Below are 16045 nucleotides of genomic sequence, written 5' to 3' on the forward strand. Positions count from 1 at the left end.
TGGGAAAGCAGCAGCAGATGGCCCCAATGGTTGGGACCCTGTTCCCACATGGAAGACCTGGAAGAAGCTCTTGGCGTTGGATCAGCTCAACTCAGGCCATTGAAGCCATTTGGAGAATGAACCAGCAGATGGAAGCTCTCTCTGTCACTCTAATTCAACTCTGCCTTTCAAACACATAAATCTTTAATTTTCTGGGAAGGTAAATAATTTTTTAAATTCTTCCTTAAATATTGTATCTGTGGTTAAGAGCCCTTATGTGAAGACGAGTAATGTAAGTTCACAGCTTTATACTATACACTGTATTTTTCAAAAGGAAAAAGTCTTGAGTACCACTACTGTGATAACACCACAAGGAGAGGAAAGTGGTGGACTTAGATTCTTGGAGGTTCCAGGTACTAAATCAAAATTTTTCTTCGGTAACAATGTGACATTAGTGTGAGTGAAAACCTAGAGTATGAGCCTAAGTCCTATGTATTAAAGAAATAATGAACGGCGGAATTAACTGTTATTGCTCTATCACACATTCATATGTAAATATGAAAAATACACAGGAAACAAACATTTTTTAAAAAGTTTTAAGATCATAAATAGGTCATTGTTATAACACATTTTGGATTTTTTAAAAAACAAACATTCTGACGTTTTAAGAAAAGATTACCTTTTTAAAAAAATCAGTTCCCTCATCATTGCACATTTTTAAACTTCCAGTCTCCTAAGGCACAATAGCTGTTTAACCAGAATGCTCATCTCGCCACCCCACTGTTGTAGGAATAAGAGGCATGGTATTGATAACCAATGATTCTGTCCAGAAATTCTGCCCAGAAATTCTGCTATCTGTTTCTCCTCTTTAAGTGATAAGCATTTTTGTGAAAAAGGCCTGGTGTTGTTAATGTAGGACTTTGTTTAAAAAATTTTTTTATTGAAATACTGTAATTTACCATAGGGGCAATGGGAAAAGAGGGGAATTGGCAAACATGGCATAATTTCCTTAAAGAGGACTTGGGGAAAACTCAACATAGTGTGTGGTGAGGTAAACATCCTCTGGAACCCAGGTGAGAGTCCTCGTTCATCCCAAATCTTCAGAAAGCCAGAAAATAAACAGTTGGCCTAGGTGAAGATAACACCTGGATACATACTGGAGGGCATTTCTTTCCTAGTCTGCTACCTATCAGCTGAGATGTAGTGAAGTACTAAAATTTGATTGCAACCAAAAAGTTCTTTAATTAAAAATACCTTATCTTTAATTCTGCCTTCTGTAATACCACCTGAACTTTAAGGTTTTATATGTACAATGTAGTGATTTAACGTTGCTTTTAAAAGAAAAAAAAACCCACAATGTGATTGTCCACAGATGAATCATGGGATGAGGTTCAGGACTGAATCAATCATGGAGTGTTAGTCAATTGTAAACTCTGGAAAGTTAATCCTAGGAAACACGTGTAGAACAGCATGAGAGGGAGGGAGGCCTGTTGGTCATTCCAATTCTGACAAAGTGCACGGTCGTCGAAATTCTTGGCCACGTTCATGGAGCCACTTATTGGATACTGTAAGAGGAAAAGAATATTTAACAAGGTATTTCAGTAGTGTCTATAACATAGTTTCAACATGAGCTAAAAGTTAAAAATCAAAACCACAAAAGCAGAGAATACTTAAACATCTGACTAGATGGTGGAAACAGACTTCACACACACACATATAGGTTTATGTGCTATAGATGTGCATGTCTTTGAGGGCTGCTATGTATTCCTGAAGTTTCCAGTGGCAAGGCTTGAAATCGGACACAAATGGAATTAAGGTACAGAACACTTTCCCTGTTTGCAAAGTATAGCCTTTAAGTATCTTTGATGCAAAGATGAATGAACACAAACTCTCCAAAGGATGCTGTTATATGCTCATTGTATTTCTTTGCTTCCGAGATACTGTGACAACACAGGGAGGGAACTGGAGGATGGATGGTGTCCAAGTGGCTGTAGCACTCAAGGCTGGGCCACACTGAAGCTAGCAGCACAGCTCTCCCTCAGGTCCCACATGGGGAGCAGAGACCCAAGTATTTGATCCATCTCTGGGAAGCAGAGGCAGGACTCAATCTCGGGCTCCAATACAGAACGGCGCAGAAACCACTGAGCCGCAAGGCACACCCTTCAGACAGTTTTTCAAAAGGTACCACAAAAGCAATTTATTTTCTACCTTCTCATGTAGTATCTCATAGAACTCAATCAATGCCATCAACACATACAAAATACGGAACTGAAAACCTTCAATCCAAACTCCTCACCTTTCTCAACCCTTCTATGTAGTCTTTATTCGTGAAGCTCTGTGAACTTGCCTGTTCTATCTCTACAACTTACTGCCTAACTCTTCTGCTTCAGTCCAGCCTGTCACCATCACCCACTCGAGACGATGGGAAATAGCTTTTTTTCATTTTTATTTTTTTTGACAGGTAGAGGGAGACAGAGAGAAAGGTCTTCCTTTTTGCCGTTGGTTCACCCTCCAATGGCCGCCGCGGTAGGCGCGCTGCGGCCGGCACACCGTGCTGTTCTGATGGCAGGAGCCAGGTGCTTCTCCTGGTCTCCCATGGGGTGCAGGGCCCAAGCACTTGGGCCATCCTCCACTGCACTCCCTGGCCACAGCAGAGAGCTGGCCTGGAAGAGGGGCAACCGGGATAGAATCCGGTGCCCCGACCGGGACTAGAACCCGGTGTGCCGGCGCCGCAAGGTGGAGGATTAGCCTACTGAGCCACGGCGCCTGCCGGGAAATAGCCTTCTAAACTGGCCTCTTCTCACTGAAAGCTTTGTAACTATCTGGGGAGATATTTAAATCTTGACAATCGGTTCTCACTCTTCAATCTTATGTCTCACAGTAATCACTAGACATTTACAGCTACTGAATACTTGAAATGGGACTAGTGACATGGGGTTAATGAACAGAGTAAAATTTATTTTTCACACTCTACTTTTATGACCATGAAAGTAAGGATCTCTTTAAAGGTTCTGCTCTAGCCTCACACTAGCCCTGGGCTTGATCCCTAAGATGCCCCCTAAAACTACTCTGCTACCTTTGAGACCAAATTTTAAAATTCAGAGGGAGGAGATGAACAATTTGGAACATGCTCAATCGGACTGGCCGCAAATGGTGGAGTTAGAAATGTGCCAGGGGATTCCAACACAATCCCATCAAGGTGGCATGTACCAATGCCATCTCACTGGTCCAAGTGATCAATTTCAGCTCACATTCGATGGCTCTGATAGGTCTAAGAGTCAAAGAGATCACACAAACAAGACAAGTATCTGCTAATACTAACTGATAGATCCAACATGGGATACACAGCAGACTCATAGAATGGCAGATGTCCTAAACAACACTCTGGCCTCAGAATCAGCCCTCAAGGCATTCGGATCTGGCGGAAGAGCCCATGAGAGTATAGCAGGCATGGAAAGCCAAGATATCATGGGAAAAAAAAAAAGACCTAAATGAATGATCTCTGTGAGTGAGATCCCAGTGGAAAGAATGGGGCCATCAAAGAAGGAGGTACCCTTCTCCGAAGGGAGGAGAGAACTTCCACTTTGACTATGACCCTGTCTGAATAAGATCAAAGTCAGCGAACTCAAAAGGCTTCCATAGCCCTGGCAACTCATGACTAGAGCCTAGGGAGATTACTGACGCCATGAACAGGAGTGTCAAATTGTTAAATCAGCAACAGGAGTCACTGTGTACTTATACCCCATGTGGGATCTGTCCCTAATGTGTGGTCTAAAGCGAAGTGATGCTATAACTAGTACTGAAACAGTATTTTTATACTTTGCGTTTCTGTGTGGGCACAAACTGATGAGGTCTTTACTAATTATATACTGAAGTGATCTTCTGTATATAAAGAGAATTGGAAATGAAAAAAAAAAAACAACCTGGTGTTAAAATGGAAATGGCATAGAAAATTAATTAATTTGAAAAAAAAATTATGTAGGATCTCTGTCTTTAATGTGCTGTACATTGCTATTTAATGCTATAATTAGTAATCCAATGGTAGTTTTTTCACTTGATGTTGTGATATGGGCAAAATGTTGAAATCTTTACCTAATATATACTAAACTGATCTTCTGTATATAAAGAGAATTGAAAATGAATCTTTACATGAATGGAAGGGGAAAGGGAGCGGGAGGGGGGAGGGTTGCGGGCGGGAGGGAGGTTATGGGAGGGGGGAAGCCATTGTAACCCATAGGCTATACTTTGGAAATTTATATTCATTAAATAAAAGTTTAATAAAAAAAAAAAATTCAGGTTTGAAAGAGGTGTCTCTAACTTAGGGAGTCACCATCTGCATTTTACAATTTAGTTTTTAGTGTGTCTCAGATAGTGAAACACTTAAAAGGAAAATGTCTTACTCAACCCTGAGTCAATATTTCTTGGAATAATCATCAAAACTGATTGTATACAAACTGATACTAATGGGCTGAGGTTCTGGTGCAGCAAATTAAGCCCCTACTTGAATGGCATTCTGATGCAAGCATTGCAAGTCCTAGAGACTCTGCTTCTGATCCATCCCCCTGTTAATATGCCTGGGAAAGCAGCAGAAGAGGGCCGAATTATGTGACTTCTACCCACATGGGAGACCCAGATGGAGTTCCTGGCTTTGCAATGGTCGTCACAGCCATTTGTTGAGTGAACCAGCAGATGGAAGATCTTGCTCACATTAACTTTTAAATAAATAAATCAAGAGTAAGACCAAGAATGTGTTTGGTGGAAGATGTTTGAGAAAACACTTACCCCATTTGTTTCCAACTAGCACTGGGCAGGCTGCATGCCGTGTACTATAATCTCCTTCTCCACTGGCAAACAAATTATACCAGAAAACCGCAGTTCCCTATGGAGAACGATTAAAATGATCCCAAGTAAAGTGTCACGTTATTACCTCATATGATAAACATTGAAGGACTCCTCTATGATAATTTTGAAAACAAATAGCGTTAAAAAGTTAATACAAAGCTGCCTGACAAGAGTATCTGACAAAGTTAACAGATCTTTTTATAGTTGCAATATGGAGGAGGCAAACATACATGTAACCAATTTTAGAAATGAAAACTTTACTATCCACCAGGGATTAGTAATGAAATCTATGTACTCTTGATAAATTGTGCCACAAAAATACCACAAACTTTATCTAGAGATAATGCAGTACTTAAGTAAAGTGCCTTGAAAAATTTAATATATTAATGAGATCACATACCCCCCTCCCAAATAAACACCAAAAAGCCAGTGTATCTCCTCCTCAGGGGAAAAATAAACTTACTTTTTTGGGCCAGACACTAGCTCCTACTTCAGGAAAAACAGTGGCTCCTCCTGCAGACACATCACTCATCTGTAAGAGACAAGAAGGCATATCAAAAGCACTGGCTGAGAGGGAGTAAAGCAAGTTGTCAGCCGAGTAAGATACTCCCACAACCATCTCTCCCCAGAGAGGCCAATCGGAACGGCCATTCATGCACCCACCCCCCTTTCTAGGAAGAAGGACGCCAGTGAGAGCACAGTGCCCAGTATGAGAACAGCAAGCCACACTGAAGTCAGCAGGAGAAAGAGCTGCTTAGTCTTAGTCAACTGCTTAGTCAACTCTGTCTCCCCTAATTCTAAGCAGTGATGCACACAGAGGGACTAGCCTCCTGCTTAGGGGAGCGACAAAGAATTAGGCAAAAGACCTTAGACTTGAAACCCAGAGTCAGGCAGTGCCCCACAAGCTGAACACCTGCCCCCAAGCTAAGTACCAGTTGAATGATGCTCATCCTACTCCCTTCAATTCTGCTAGGCAAGACTAAGATCCCAGCCACTGGAGAACAAAGAGCATGTGACCCTGCCATGGAGCTCAGTGGTAGACCTGTAGCACTGAGTCCCAGCACGAGACAGAACCCATTAATCCTCATCTCCTTAGGTCAGTGCCTGTCAATAAAGCCACTCAATCTGCCTTGGAATCGGGCAGCCTTTAACCTAATGGGAAAGACTCATGTAGGCCTCACTGCCTGCCATAGGCAAGCTTGGCACAAGTTTCCAAAATTACACAGACCTCACTTCAGCTCTGGGAACTAGGTACCCAGGCTAGTGTCTGCTTAGACAAAGGACTGCTCCCATCACACCTCCCATGACTCTGAGCAGACACGGAACAGCAAATCTCTAGCCCCTGCAGAGCAGGGCAATAAAGTAAAAGAACCTCCAGATTCATCTATGTGCCCCACCTGCTTGGACATGTAACTCAGCCATCATCACCTGGGGCTGGCTGCAGTGGTCTTGGCAGGCAGTGGGTTCCAGGTGTAATCTGGCACTGCGGATTGGTGGTAGAAGGACTAGTTACCCCTGTTCCTTCCCCAACCCCAGGCAGCACAATTGTAGGACAGTCATGTCAATCTGAAGGAAGAAAATGAGGATTTACAAAGCAATTGCATCAGAGCCTGGACAATTGCTAGTCCCTCCTTAGATCAGATCGGGGCAGGATCCCATGGTGCCTTTACATGAATGGCGACTGTGGCCAGTCACCTGGGCCTTTCCTATGAGGCCACACATTTCTTGAACACTCCCCCAGCAAATCTGGAGGAACACAGCTGCAGATTTTGGACAAATCTGTATTTTGAACGCCCTCTACTGCTGAAATAGTGACAACACACCAACAGAGGATTCATGGTAAATGTGAACTTGGGCTATTTCAGCATTAGCTGATGTTAAGTGCCCACAGGCTCAGAGAAACAAGCAGACTGCTGAAAATTTCTGGAAGAACAGGCAAAACCAAAGCCAGATAGCTAAGACTAGAATAAACCTAATCCTGCAATGTGCAGATGATGTCATATGCCAACAAGCATCAAAAACTTTGAAGAAATCATGAACTTATATAATGAATAAAGTGCCAGCAATTACACCTGCAAACTCTGAGAAATCAAAGGACTGATTTTAAGGGCACTCAATGAGCTTCAAGAAAATGAGGATTTAACTTTCGAGCAAACTTAGCAGAGATGGAAATAATTTTTAAAATTCAAAAAATTTGCAGCTGAGTAGGTTAAACCACTGCCTGCAATGGTGGCATCCCTTACTAGAACTAAGTCCTGGCCCCTCTTTTTTGATCCAGCTCCTTGGAAATGTGCCTGGGAAGGCAGTAGAAAATGGCTCAAGTTCTTGAGCCCATGGTCAGCCACCTGGGAGACACAGATGGAGTTCCTGGATTCTGACTTTGGAATGGCCCAGCTGTGGCCATTTGGGGAGTGAACTATCAGGTGGAAAATCTCTGCCTCTCCCTCCACCATTCTGCATTTCAAATAAATATTTTTCAGCCGGCGCCGCGGCTCACTAGGCTAATCCTCCGCCTTGCGGCGCCGGCACACCAGGTTCTAGTCCCGGTCGGGGCACCGATCCTGTCCCGGTTGCCCCTCTTCCAGGCCAGCTCTCTGCTGTGGCCAGGGAGTGCAGTGGAGGATGGCCCAAGTGCTTGGGCCCTGCACCCCATGGGAGACCAGGAGAAGCACCTGGCTCCTGCCATCGGATCAGCGCGGTGCGCCGGCCGCAGCGCGCCTACCGCGGCGGCCATTGGAGGGTGAACCAATGGCAAAAGGAAGACCTTTCTCTCTGTCTCCCTCTACTGTCCACTCTGCCTGTCAAAAAATAAATATTTTTGAAGACTTTCTTGAGCTGAAAAGTATACTATGCAAAATTAAAATTGTGATAGAAGCTAAGCAGATCAAACAAGAATTATTGAACTCAGACAGACTATATTAAAATGCAGTCAAAGGAGTAAAAAAGCTTTCCAAACTGAGACAAAGATGCAAATAGGGCAAACACAAGAGATTGAACTTAACCAAGTCTATTCCAAGATATATTATCAAGATAAAAAAGATTTTCAAAGCAGCAAGAGAAAGGAAGTAATATCTACGGGCATTCTCATCACCTGAGAACAGACTTCTCCATAGAAACCTTACAGGCCAGAAAAGACTGAATGTAAACTTTGAAGGAAAAACCGCCAACAAAGAATACTGTACCCAGTCCAAGTACATGAAGGAGAAAACAAAAGCCAAAACAGTTTTTCACCACCAGACTTGTCCTATAAGAGATAATAAGTGGAGTTCTTCAAACTGAAGAAAGATAGAAACCTCATTTGTAGGAGTAACTACAGATAAACCATTCATATCTTCAGTGTGAAGCCTAAAACACAAAATAATTTAAAATAACTACAGTATATTCAGATAGCAAGATGTATGGTTTAAAATGGGACTTCAGAAATTCAAAATGGGAGGAAAGCATGAGTGTCAAGTTTGTTGTTAGTATTCTTTACTTTAAACTCCATTATCAATGTGAAGTTGCTATCATTTCAAAATAGTTTAGTATAATCAAAAGATGTTTGTAACCTTAAAGGAACCATAAAACAAAAATTGTAATAGACTATCAAAAACAGTATACAAGGAATCAAAACACTAGTAAGGAAAAAGCAGTTAACAACAAAAGATAATGATGAGGCAGAAAGAAACAAAGGAACCATGATACAATTACCAAACAAGTATCAGAATGGTTACCTTAAATGGGAACAGATAAAATTGTCCCAATAAAGGGTTAAATCTTAAAATGACTTACAAAAAAAAAAAAAAAAAAACCGCAACCATGTTATTGTCAGAAAACAAATCTCAACGTATTTTTTAAAATTGAAATATCAAGTCGTTTTTCTGGCTACGATGCAATAAAATGAGAAATCAATAACAAAGAAAACTTTGGAAACTATATAAATGCATGTGGGTTATTTCTGAACAACTAGTGAATCCAGGTAAAAATTAAGAAGGTAACTGAAAAATTTCTTGAAGCAAATGTAAGTTAGAACATACCATAACAAAAATCCACTCAACATGGATTAAAGACTTAAATCTACGACCCGACACCATCAAATTATTAGAGAACACTGGAAAAACCCTGCAAGATATAGGTACCGGCAAAGACTTCTTGGAAAAGACCCCGGAAGCACAGGCAGTCAAAAGCCAAAATTAACATTTGGGATTGCATCAAATTGAGAAGTTTCTGTACTTCAAAAGAAACAGTCAGGAAAGAGAGGAGACAACCGACAAAATGGGAAAAAATATTTGCAAACTATGCAACAGATAAATGGCTGATAACCAGAATCTACAAAGAAATCAAGAAACTCCACAACATCAAAACAACCCATTTAAGAGATGGGCCAAGGACCTCAATAGACATTTTTCCAAAGAGGAAATCCAAATGGCCAACAGACACATGAAAAAATGTTCAAGATCACTAGCCATCAGGGAAATGCAAATCAAAACCACAATGAGGTTTCACCTCACCCCGGTTAGAATGGCTCACATTCAGAAATCTACCAACAACAGATGCTGGAGAGGATGTGGGGAAAAAGGGACACTAACCCACTGTTGGTGAGAATGCAAACTGGTTAAGCCACTATGGAAGTCAGTCTGGAGATTCCTCAGAAACCTGAACATTACCATATAACCCAGCCATCCCACTCCTTGGAATTTACCCAAAGGAAATTAAACTGGCAAACAAAAAAGCCATCTGCACATTAATGTTTACTGCAGCTCAATTCACAATAGCTAAGACCTGGAAGCAACCCAAATGCCCATCAACAGTAGACTGGATAAAGAAATTATGGGACATGTACTCTATAGAATACTATACAGCAGTCAAAATCAATGAAATCCAGTCATTTGCAACAAAATGGAGGAATCTGTAAAACATCATGATGAGTTAATTAAGCCAGTCCCAGAGGGACAAATATCATATGTTCTCCCTGATTGGTGACAACTAACTGGGCACCAAACGGGAAACCTGTTGAAGTGAAATGGACACTATGAGAAACAGTGACTTGATCAGCCCTTGTCCTGACTGTTGATGTACAATTTAATACTTTATCCCTTTTAGTATTTTTTTTTTGTTCTAGTACTATTGGTTGAACTCTGTAATTAACACACAATTATTCTTAGGTGTTTAAATTTTAACTGAAAAGTGATCCCTGTTAAATATAAGAGTGGGAATAAGAAAGGGAAGAGATGTACAATTGGGGACATGCTCATCGGACTTGCCCCAAATGGTGGAGTTAGAAACATGCCAGGGGATTCCAATATAATCTCATCAAGGTTGCATGTACCAATGCCATCTCACTAGTCCAGGTGATCAATTTCAGTTCACAGTTGATCACACTGATAGGTCTAAGAGTCAAAGGGATCACATAAACAAGACTAGTGTCTGCTAATACTAACTGATAGAATAAAAAAGGGAGAGAACGATCCAACATGGGAAGCGGGATACACAGCAGACTCATAGAATAGCAGATGTCCTAAACAGCACTCTGGCCTCAGAATCAGCCCTTAAGGCATTCAAATCTGGCTGAAAAGCCCATGAGAGTATTTTAGGTATGGAAAGCCAAGACACTCTGGGGAAAAAAAAAAAAAAAAGTCTCTGCGAGTAAGATCCCAGTGGAAAGAATGGGGCCATCAGAGAAGGAGGTGCCTTTCTCTGAAGGGAGGAGAGAACTTCCACTTTGACTATGACCCTGTCTGAATAAGATCGAAGTCAGCGAACTCAAAAGGCTTCCATAACCTTGGCAACTCATGACAAGAGCCTAGGGAGATCACTGATGCCATAAGCAAGAGTGTCAAATTGTTAAGTCAACAACAGGAGTCACTGTGTACTTACTCCTCATGTGGGATCTGTCCTTAATGTGTTGTCCAATGTGAAGTAATGCTATAACTAGTACTGAAATAGTATTTTACACTTGGTGTTTCTGTGTGGGTGCAAACTGACGAATTTTTTACTTAGTATATACTAAATTGATCTTCTGTATATAAAGATAATTAAAAATGAATCTTGATGTGAATCAAATGGGAGTGGGAGGGAAGTTATGGGGGCGGGGGAAAGCCGTTGTAATCATAAATTGTATTTTGGAAATCTATATTTACTAAATAAAAGTTAAAAAAAAAACATAACATAGAATACAGCAAAAGCAATACTAAGAGGCAAGTTTATAGCAAGCAAAGCCTATAATTTAAAAAGAACTCAAATTAACAATTGCTGCACCTCAAGGACCCTTAAAAACAAGAACCCAAAATTAATAGATGGAAAGAAACAATAAAGGTCACAGAAGAAATGAGAGACAAAAGATCAATAAAATGAAGAGCTGGTTCTTCAAAAAATAAATTGACAAACCCTTAAGTGAGACAGACTAAGAAAAAAATCATTCTAATAAATTCAGAGATGTAAAGGAAACATTATAATTGAGACCCTGCAAACACAAAGGATTATTATAGATTATGAATAGCCATATGCCAACAAATTTTATAACTCAAAGAAATGGACAAATACCTGAACCTAACACTTCGCTAAGAATGAATCAAAGAAATAGATTACCTGAACAGATCAATAATGAGTAATCAGATTGAATGACTTAAAAGTTTCCTTTTGAAGAAAAGCCCAGTAGGCCGGTGTTGTGGCATAGTGGGTGAAGCTCTAAAAAGATCAATTTTCAACAGAAGACATGCAAAGGGCCAACAGGTGTATGGAAAAAACGCTCAACTGCATTAATCACCAGGAAAATGGAAATCAAAACCACCTCACTCTGGTTAGAACAGCTATTACTGAAAACAGAGGGCGCACAAGTACTGGCAAGAATATGTACATTGTTGGTAGGAATGTAAATTAGTGCAGCCTTTGTGGAAAACGGACGTTTCCTAAAAAAAACACAACTAGCATATGGCCTAGCAACCCCACTATTCAGCGTAGATCCAAAGGATTTTAAGTCAGCTTTCAAAGAGACATCCACATCCCCATGTTTACTGCAGCACTAGTCACAACAGTCAAAAAATAGAAACAACCTAAGTGTCCAACCACTGATGAAAAAATAAAATGTGGTACACATCCACAATACAATACTACTCAGCTACAAAGATGGAATCCTGTCATTTGTGGCACTGTGGATAGAACTTGAGGCCATTATGGTAAGTGAAAATAAACCAGGCACAGAAAGACAAGTACTGAATGACTTCATACATGGAATCTTAAGAAGCAGTTCTCATATAAGTTGTAAGGAAAATGGTGGTTACCAGATGCTGGGGAAAATAGGAGAGGAGAGCTAGGAAAAGGATGACTAACAGGCACTGAGTTATAGTTCAGTGAATTTCTGTTGTACATTAAGATGGCTACAGATTATGATAATGGAATGCATAAAAGCTAGAAGAAAGGATTCTGAATTATTTTACCATAGTTTCAGGGGTTAGGGATATGTTTAACCTGACTGAGACATCTCACAATGTGTATATGCTTCAGAACAACACATGGTACCCCAGAATTATATAGCTTTTAAGTATCAATTTTTAAAAAAATTTAAGTGCTAGTGTTTAAGTGCTGATAGAATAAAGTAAAAACATGCCATTGTGAGGAGTTTAATGTTGAATGCTAAAATATTGGAAACACATGGACTTCTGTTTACGTAGTTATGGATCTGTGTATCCTGCTGAGTTTTGCAAAAATTGAAATACAAATAAACTTAAAAACTACAAAAAGCAAAAGTGATTAGCAAAATATGCAGGAAAGGAGATGGGGACATAATTTGGAATAGGCACTACTCTTAGAGAGGGCAAGGAATTAAAATCAGTAAGCTGAGGTACTACAGAGGAAGCTACATATTTTATTAAACTACAATGTGCACCATGGAGCCAGCGATTTACCTGTTTCACCCTCTGCTGATCTTAGTGTCTAAAATAGTACCTCAAGAGCTATAGGTGCTTGATAATATATATTTAAACAAAATGAAAAAACATCAGGAAAAACATACTGAAATCATTTTTCATTTCTCATGGTAGGGAATCAATACATATTCACTAAAAATTAGAAGATTAAAGGACTATAAAAAGTTGTAGTCATAAAGGTAACTAAGAATCAAAACACAAATCTTCTAAATGAACTGAATAGGCACCTGCAACAAAAGCAGGCAAAAGAAATATGATAGAGTGAATGTTTTTTAAAAACACTCTAAGAATATATAAACAGATTCATACTGTGTCACAAAAAAAGAAGACAGTTTGTGCAAAGTGGGTCCATTTGAAAAAATTGTTATTCAAGGTTTATTTGAAAGGCAAAGTGACACAGGAAGAGAAAGGGGGGAAGAGGAAAGAGAGGTAAAGATCTCCCACCTACTGGTTCTCTCAACAACTGGCTGGGGCTGGGCCAGGTTGAAGCCAAGAACTCCAAGTCTCCCATGTGGTTGGCAAGGACTCAAGTACTTGAGCAATTACCAACTGCCTCCCAGGCACATTAATAGAGAACTAAATAAGAAACAGAAGCTGGAACTCAAACTGGCACTCTAATATGGGAGGTCTTAAAAAATGTCATGGAGGTCGGCGCCGTGGCTTAACAGGCTAATCCCCCGCCTTGCGGTGCCAGCACACCGGGTTGTAGTCCCGGTTGGGGCGCCAGATTCTATCCCGGTTGCCCCTCTTCCAGGCCAGCTCTCTGCTATGGTCCGGGAAGGCAGTGGAGGATGGCCCAAGTGCTTGGGCCCTGCACCCGCATGGGAGACCACAAGAAGCTCCTGGCTTTGGATCAGCATGAAGCGCTGGCCGTAGCGGCCATTGGAGGGTGAACCAACGGCAAAAAGGAAGACCTTTCTCTCTGTCTCTCACTATCCACTCTGCCTGTCAAAAAAAAAATCTTTTGGGTCACTCCCCAAATGGCTGCAACAGCTGGTGCTGGGCCAGGCTAGAGCCAAGAGCCATGAACTCCATCCAGGTTTCCCAGGAGGGTGGCAAAGGCCCAAGTACTTGGGGCATCTCCACTGCTCTTCCAAGTGCAGCAGCAGGGAGTTCAATAAGAAGCAGAGCAGTTGGGACTTGAACTGGTGCTCTGATATGGGATGCTGGCATCTCAGGTAGCAACTTAACCCACTGTGCCAACAACACTGGCTCCTAGGCATGGATTTCAAAAAATTTTCCCCCTGGGGCTGGTGCTATGGGGTAGCAGGTAAAACCACCACCTGTAGTGCTGGCATCCCACATGGGCATCAGTTCGAGTCCTGGATTAATAAGTGAGTCATGGATTAAGAAGTGGAATAGACTCGAACTGGTGCCTACATGGAATGCCGACACTGCAGGAGGTGGCTTTACCCATTACACCATAGCGCCAGCCCCACTTCTTAATCTGGCTCCCTGCTAATGTGCCTGGAAAACTAGTAGAAGATGTCCCAAGTGCTTGGGCCCCTGTACCCATATAGGAGACCTGGAAGAAGCTCCTGGCTTTGGATCAGCCCAGCTCTGGCCACTGCTGTCATTTTTCTTTCCTTTATAAGTTGAGAAAGTTCACCTTTTCACTTAAAGGAAGCACTCTACATCTTTTCTTTGGCATATTCAAATTGCTAGCATCACTAAGAGGGAAAAACGATCAACCTAATAGTTAATATAATACATATAAGGACCAAGCAATATAATATCAATATTCATAAAGCAAAAAGAAAAATAAGAAACACAGAAACAAAGTCAGCATGAGTGCCTCCTAAACGTCTGAAAAGATCTTCAACCTCTCTAATAAGTGAAATGCAAATTAAAGTCACAACCACCAATCTGGTAAGTGAATGAGGTACAGTGAATGATGGGCTGGTGCTGCAGTGCAGTGCTTGTGGTGCACAGCATCCCATGTTGGAGTGCATCTTCAAGTCCCAGCTATTCTACTTCTGATCCAGCTTCCTGCTAATGCGCCTAGGAAGGGAGAGGAAGACAGCCCAAGTACGTGGACCTCTGTCACCCATATGGGAGACCCAAATGGAGTTCTTAGCTCTTGGCTCAGGTCTGGTCTAGACTTCAGTGTTGCAGCGATTTAGGAAGTAAACCAATGATGGAAGAGTTTCTCGTTCTCCCTTCTCTTTCCTACCCCGAGACTGTCTTTAAGACAAATAAATCTTAAAGAAAAAGGCTGCCAAACATTTCCTAAATATAGTGAGACCAGCATTGTGGTACAGCAGGGTAAACTGCTGCCTTTAATGCTGGCATCCCATATGAGCACTGGTTCAAGTCCCAGCTGCTCCACTTCTGATCCAGCTCCCTGCTAATGCACCTGGGAAAGCAGCAGAAAATAACCCAAGTGCTTGGGCCTATCCCACCTACATGGGAGATGCAGCTAGATATCCAGGCTTCTGGCTTTGGTATGGCCTGACCATTATGGTCATTTAGGGAGTAATCCAACCAAGAAAAGATCTGTCTCTCCAATAAATTTTTTTTTTGACAGGCAGAGTGGACACTGAGAGAAAGGTCTTCCTTTTTCCACTGGTTCACCCCACAATGGCTGCTGTGGCCGGCGCACTGCGCTGATCCAAAGCCAGGAGCCAGGTGCTTCTCCTGATGTCTCATGTGAGTGCAGGGCCCAAGGACTTGGGCCATCCTCCACTGCACTCCCGGGCCACAGCAGAGAACTGGACTAGAAGAGGAGTGGGGGGGGGGGGGGAGAAGAGGAGTGACCGGGACAGAATCCGGTGCCCCGACCGGGACTAGAACCCGGGGTGCTGGAGCCGCAGGTGGAGGACTAGCCTAGTGCGCCGCGGTGCTGGCCCAATAAATTTTTTTTAAAGACTGATTTATTTTTTTTGAAAGGGGGGTGCCTGGTGACAGATCATCCATCCACTGGCTCACTTCCCAAATGGCTACAACAGCTGGGGCTGGGCCATTCCAAAGCCTGGAGCTTCTTCTGGGTCTCCCCTATGGGTACAGGGTCCCAAGCACTCAGGCCACCTTCCTCTGCTTTCCCAAGTGCATTAGCAAAGAGCAGGATCAGAAGCAGAGCAGCTGGGGCTCAAACCAGTTTCCATAGGGGATACCGGTACTGCAGGAGGCAGCTTCACCAGCTATGCCACAGCACCAGCCCCAAATAAATAAATCCTGAAACAAATATGTCCCACTAAAAGGCAGGTTGTAAACTGATACAACCTCTATGGAGAGCTTACCTTCAGAAATTATATAACTCTTCACAGTACAAATTTGTTTATTTTGCTTTTTTCCCTCATTCTCCCTGCAATGTTTGTCTC

The 16045-nt window shown here is 41.9% G+C and overlaps 1 protein-coding gene across 2 annotated transcripts in view; it reads right to left on the reverse strand.

Annotated features, from left to right (window-relative positions):
• Positions 1-569: 569 nt before the first annotated feature.
• Positions 570-16045, reverse strand: part of P4HA1 (prolyl 4-hydroxylase subunit alpha 1) — a 105975-nt gene continuing 90499 nt past the window's right edge. The window contains exons 13-15 of one of the 2 annotated variants that reach the window (XM_062215068.1): positions 5285-5353; positions 4762-4858; positions 570-1544 (exon numbers count right to left, since the gene is read on the reverse strand). In XM_062215068.1, coding sequence (XP_062071052.1) covers positions 1474-1544; positions 4762-4858; positions 5285-5353 — 237 coding nt within the window. In that variant the 3' untranslated portion in view covers positions 570-1473. The remainder of the gene's footprint in view (positions 1545-4761; positions 4859-5284; positions 5354-16045) is intronic. The other variant, XM_062215067.1, reaches the window with a different exon arrangement.

This window comes from Lepus europaeus, chromosome 17 (assembly GCF_033115175.1).
Source record: "Lepus europaeus isolate LE1 chromosome 17, mLepTim1.pri, whole genome shotgun sequence".
Lineage (NCBI taxonomy): Eukaryota > Metazoa > Chordata > Mammalia > Lagomorpha > Leporidae > Lepus > Lepus europaeus.